We start from the raw sequence: 5535 nt of genomic DNA, 5'->3' as shown, positions 1-5535 counted from the left end.
GACTATCGATTAGTCTGGACATCGGAACACTGTTGTTTTTAATTCGTATTTTAAAGACACAGCTTTCGCTTCCGTCTACAACACATTGATCCTGTTCATTTTTCTAGAAAGGGCCGCCCCTTAATGAAAGAGCATTTATTATATAATTAGCAGGATATAGGTCATGTCGATACTGCAGTCAAGGTTTCTGTAATCCTGACACAAAGCAACACCACACGGCAACATTTTTCATTAAGATGTTTAATTGAACATACAATAAAAAAGGACATTTTCCTGTTAGATCTCAATCGCATGGAGAAAAAATATGAATTATTTCCACAAGATGGAGAGAAAGGGGTGCATTCAGTTAGTCTGATGGTGACAGACCCTCCAGAGATTTAAATGTTGTACCTTACAAGTACAAAAACTCCAGTACAAACTACACTTTAAATAAGCAGAAGCTCAACAAAACCCTTAACCCCTGGATTAAACTCGCAGAAAAAAAAAAAAGACGAAATACAAAGTGATGGGTTCTTTATCAAGGCTGCATTCAGAACAAAGCAGGAAATGCAAGAAACACGGGACTTGCATTTGAGGCCTTGAGGCTCTAGGTTAACAGAAATCCGAAAAGTAAAAGGGTCTTCCAAAGATTACCTGCTCACGGTTACAAAAAAATCCAAACATTGGTAGCCACAAAAAGGAAGCAATCAGTTTCCAATGCTGATTACACGGTCTATGTACACGAGGTTAAAAGGGATAATAGTCCACCTACAATGCAAGTTGTTCAAACATGAAATACAAACCCATTAACTTGTAGATGCAGTTCTGCAGTGAAAGTTCTTGCATCCCGAGTGTGCATTTTAGAGTGCCGCAAGATGATTCCTTGAAAAAGCAATTATCGAGACTGAAAACAGGGAAACCATGCTCCAACATTGTGGCCAAATTCTACTTTTCTCCCATAACCATGCAGTTTGAATGAGCATTAACAAAACTGAGACACCTACAATTATAGAGAATGGTTTTGGAGAACGGTTGCAAAAGAAGATACGCAATTATGATACTAGCAACTTAATTTCAGGTGAGCTATAAACACTTGGATTAAAACAGGCTGGTGTGACAAACCTTAAGTTAACCAATCAAGTTGAATTTTTTGGGACACTGATTTGAACCATCTCAGACTGCAGCTCTTCAGTTTAAAGACTGGCACTTAAATTTCTGAAAACCAAAATGGTGACAACCCAAACGTAGCTCTGTCATATTGGGGCATCCTCTGATAAAACTGCATCTAAAAAGGTGTTTGAGTTTAGGTGCTAACTTGAGGGAGAAAAGTAGACATGCCAGGAAACATAAGCCAGTATGACGACACTGCTCGTTATGTACAGCATAGGGATCAAACTTAACGATGAGACAAACACCTCCCTTTTCCACTAATCCTGAGAAGCTGATCTAGACCGTGAGCGAGACCTTGAGCGGGAGGCTGAATGCTTCTCCCTCGACTTGGATCTGTGATCATCCTCGTGTGGGGATGGGGAGCGTGAGGGAAATTTGGCGACATGCTCTTCCTTCCCGTTCTCCATTGGGGAAGCTGAACGACTGCGGGACTTCTTCTCACCAGACATCTCCTTGGATCGACTGCGAGAATCACGCTCCGACTTTACCTTTGAACGACTCTTTGAGCGGGATTTCGATTTCCGGTCTGCTGAATGGGACCGTGATTTGCGGGAGCGTGAACGAGACTTAGATTTGTGGGATCCAGAACGGGACCTGCGGTTGCGGGATCGTGATTTGCTTTCTCCTGACTTGGAGCGAGACTTCCTTCCAGATCTGGAGCGGGAATGGTGGCGTCTCTTGTTGCTACGGGAACGAGACCTGTAAGGATTTAAAGAAAAATTTACTTCATACTTAGCAAGACTTTGCTAACTGACAAGAAGTTCATTGGTTCACAAGACCCAATACATGACCCCTATACCTCAGTTATCCATGTTTAACTAGATCTTTAATCTGTGTTTTAATCTTAATGTTTTTTTTCTTTTACATTAGACACATTCTCACCTAGAGTGGGACCTGGAGCGACTCCTGGAGCTCCTGCTTCTGTGGCTCCTGCGGCTCCTGCTGCGGGAGCGGCGGCGACTACGAGATCTAAGGATGAAAGTACAAAGTCAAAAAATACAACCAAATCCTTTGTAAGATATCAGGGTTACAAATTTGTTAGCAACACTGACTCAGAGAAGCTTAACATGTTTTTTTTTTTTTAAACAAAGAGACTAAAGTATCAAAGAGCTTATTAATTGTCCCCACCTGGAGCGGCTGCCAGAGTATGACCTTCGTTTGCGAGGTCGGTCCTCCACCAGACGAATCTTCCGTCCATTAATGTCTGTACCATCCAGCTTGTCGATGGCTCTCTTCATGTCCGAGTGGGACCGAAACTCAATCACACCCTCATTGGTGCGTTCCTTGTGGGCATCTGCGTAGGTCACCTCTCCTGCCTGACGCATGAAGTCCTGTGGGACACAGGAAAAATAAGGAGAAAAACAATAAAATATGCTGACAATCTCATTCTGTCTTGATGGTTTAGGTGCAAATTACATTGATAAAACAATTCACCACAGTGCACCCAACTAAGGAAAACTTATAATGTTCGAACGTCTACCTTAAGGTCCTGCCAACTGCAGCGGCTGGACAAATTCTCCACAATGAGACGGTACTCAGTACGGACAGGAGGTCCATACTTATCCCTGCCAGAGCGGCTCCGGCTGCTGTAACCGCTACCTTTAAAAACAACAGCACATGAAAAAAGTTAGAAAGGACAAACATTGCTGTGACACAAAGAACTACTGGCCTGGGTTATCACATGAACACAAGGCAATGACTTGCCAGATAAAAGTCCAAGGGGGTATAATTTGAACTTAATAATGAAAGGAGTCCCTCTGATCCCATTTTCTAACAAAGCTTCAGATAAGTGATCTACAGGCCACTGCACGGGCTCTTTGAATTGTTCAGCATTTTGATGTTGTGCTCTGCTGCAAAGAACACCACTGCATCTGTTTCCGGCAATACAAAGCCTGTCTTACTCCGGTACATCACACTGTGATGCCTTAGCCGCGTAAACAAATTAACAGTGATGTTCTTTCAAGACCTCCGAACCCTGTAACACAAACAGAAAGGAGGTATCCACATAGGTTGCGGTCAAGGACACTGTTCGATCAAATTGAAAAAGAACGGTGTGAAGAAACACATACACCAATCTTTTTGTATTGGACCTGATGTGGGTCTGAAATTTTGTTTACCAGTTTTCTCACTTACAACATTTCTTTTGATTGTAAGGTCTTTACTTGAGCCGCTCCACTTATGTTTTCTGTCAACATAAAAACCAATGGCAATCCTCACCATCACCCCTGGTCTATTGGCAAAAGGCTGCTGTCATCATGGCTTCCGGTTAGGTCAGCCAAGGATCAAGGGGGGGCAAAGGTCACACACACATTGTAAGGTGAAAGCCAAGGCCAAACGGGACAGGCAGTCATCTTAGCCAGTCATCTTTAGCCTCAATGGACTCTCAGCCTCAGCCCGCAACTGGACTCTTTCAAATTGAAACATCAAGGACTTTTGTTAATGTTGAATATAAAAATATATACCAAAGTTAAAAATACACATTTCACATGAAAATGTTAGTCTAGTCCTAATGATTAAGCTAAAACTATACTAGCTGGTTTGAAGTCATTATTTGTGATTAGCTTCCTTATATGGTGCAAACAATAAATTTGGAAATTCAAGCCTTCAAAATATGGCACACCAAAATAATTATCATCCAAGAGAAATTGCAATCCGCAATAAGAAAGTCTCGCTTTCAAACTTCAGCCTGCGTTCTGCTAATAGCGGGCTCTGACTTGCATATTGTTGTTCCATCCCAATAATGAACCACAGGCCAATTAAGTGTGGCTCATGATCATTAGGGAGGAGCAAAAAACAGCAGGTCACCAACCCTTGATGGCAGAAAATGAGAACTGTTTAGCAGGATGAAACCGAACACACAAGACATACATTAAACTGCCTGAGCAAGAAGAATGTAGCTCAGGAACTTCTCCCTGCCAGCATACATACAGCTACATAATTTAATACATAGTATCATGGTACCAATGTAGATAATGTTATAGCAACTTTGAAAGTCTGCATGCAATCTGAGCAATAGTGTAATTACAGCCACGCAACACTCGTGGGATTCAAAACTTATTGTACCGCGAGAGTGTACCTGAAAATAAAAGGTCACCTTAAATAGTCATATATCTGCAAACTTATGCTGAATGTATGTTAATTATCGCCAGTATGAAACAACAAAAACAGCTCTCTGTGCAGTCCACATCGACACCTCACCCCAAGGGGAAGGGGAAGAGAGGGTATCTTGCAATAGACTGCACTTACTGCGCCCACCACCCCAGTAACCCCCACCGTAGCCATCTCGGTCTCGCCGCGGCCCCCGGGCATGTTCGACGATCACCCGCTCCCCGCACAGCTCCTTCCCGTTCAGCTCGTACACTGCATCGTCGGCGTCCCGGTTATCCTCGAACTCCACGAAGCCATAGCTAGAAGTGAAAGACAGAGTTAGCATGAAAAATCTCACACTAGTAACAACAAAGTCACATCCACGACATGTGTGTATATATAGAACTAGCTAGCTAGTTATGGTTAGCAGGGCCAGCTAGCTCAGCGCTAAGCAAACACAAAGACGCCATGTTGGCCATGCGACATTATGCTGCACGAGCAAGACTAGAAGTTGAGAATTCAAACTATAAACTTGCGTTACTTCTTATATAAAAGCAAATAAAACTCGCGGGATTAATTTTACAAGTTTATTTAAAAGTCCATACAACAATATACGTGATGTAACGTTAAAGTGTTAAATGTTCCGTTAGCAGCGCTGACGTCGTTGACATGAAATGCTAATGTTAAAGGTAGCTAAGAAATGCTAGCTAACCCGTTTCCTCCAACAACTTACCCGTTTTTCAGATCGATTTCCATGAGCTTCCCATATCCGCTGAAAAATCGCTGAATGTCTTTTTCGCGGACATGATAGCTCAGTCGTCCAATATAAACACGCGGCATGGTTTTTCGCCTTACGTTGTTCTAGACTATTCTTCACGACTGCTCGTTACCAAGCGAGTGGCTGCCGTTGGGGTGCTGCGGCTTCTCCTCCGACAAACCGTCCAACCAGCCAATCAACGCGAAGTTAACACTGAGACATTTCCGGTACCATACTTCAAATTAAAAAAATAATAATAATAATAAAATAATAGAAATAATGCATAATTCTTTTTTGATGAGCAAATATGCATACATTAATATTATATCGACACAGAACTCTGCATACAGAGAAAAAATAAAATAAAATGAAAAATCTTTAGAAAAATGATGTAAAAGGTATGATATATCCACAATAATGTATAATCGGTTCATAATATGGAATTTATCAAACACAAAGGTCGTTTTTATTGGTCGTTTTATGAATATACATATATTTTTCCACCTAATTATTTTCAAAACATGTGAAACTGTCTTTAAACT

The 5535-nt window shown here is 41.7% G+C and overlaps 1 protein-coding gene across 2 annotated transcripts; it reads right to left on the bottom strand.

Moving 5' to 3' along the window:
- Positions 1-224: 224 nt before the first annotated feature.
- Positions 225-5179, bottom strand: LOC117258175 (uncharacterized). 2 transcript variants are annotated; one of them, XM_033628764.2, is made up of 6 exons: positions 4970-5179; positions 4396-4556; positions 2630-2748; positions 2278-2480; positions 2032-2118; positions 225-1848 (listed from the first exon to the last, which is right to left on the bottom strand). In XM_033628764.2, exons 1-6 carry the CDS (start codon positions 5074-5076, stop codon positions 1407-1409), a joined length of 1119 nt encoding a protein of 372 aa, XP_033484655.2. In that variant the 5' UTR covers positions 5077-5179; the 3' UTR covers positions 225-1406. The 2 variants fall into 2 exon arrangements, with proteins under 2 accessions (XP_033484655.2, XP_033484656.2); XM_033628765.2 differs by having other exon boundaries at positions 4423-4556; positions 4970-5178.
- Positions 5180-5535: the final 356 nt, after the last annotated feature.

This window comes from Epinephelus lanceolatus, chromosome 8 (assembly GCF_041903045.1).
Source record: "Epinephelus lanceolatus isolate andai-2023 chromosome 8, ASM4190304v1, whole genome shotgun sequence".
Taxonomy (NCBI): domain Eukaryota; kingdom Metazoa; phylum Chordata; class Actinopteri; order Perciformes; family Serranidae; genus Epinephelus; species Epinephelus lanceolatus.
The sequence above is the reverse complement of the archived record's forward strand: the minus strand, read 5'-3'. Positions and strand labels throughout refer to the sequence as shown.

Bases quoted from the DNA above. Each gene is read 5' to 3' on its own strand.
- LOC117258175 (XM_033628764.2), bottom strand. From the start codon at position 5,076: ATGCCGCGTGTTTATATTGGACGACTGAGCTATCATGTCCGCGAAAAA. The intron at 2,749-4,395 runs GTAAGTGCAGTC...TTGTTTTTAAAG, and splicing joins TTACTGGGGTGGTGGGCGCA to GTAGCGGTTACAGCAGCCGG. The intron at 2,481-2,629 runs GTAGACGTTCGA...TGTGTCCCACAG, and splicing joins GCAGTTGGCAGGACCTTAAG to GACTTCATGCGTCAGGCAGG.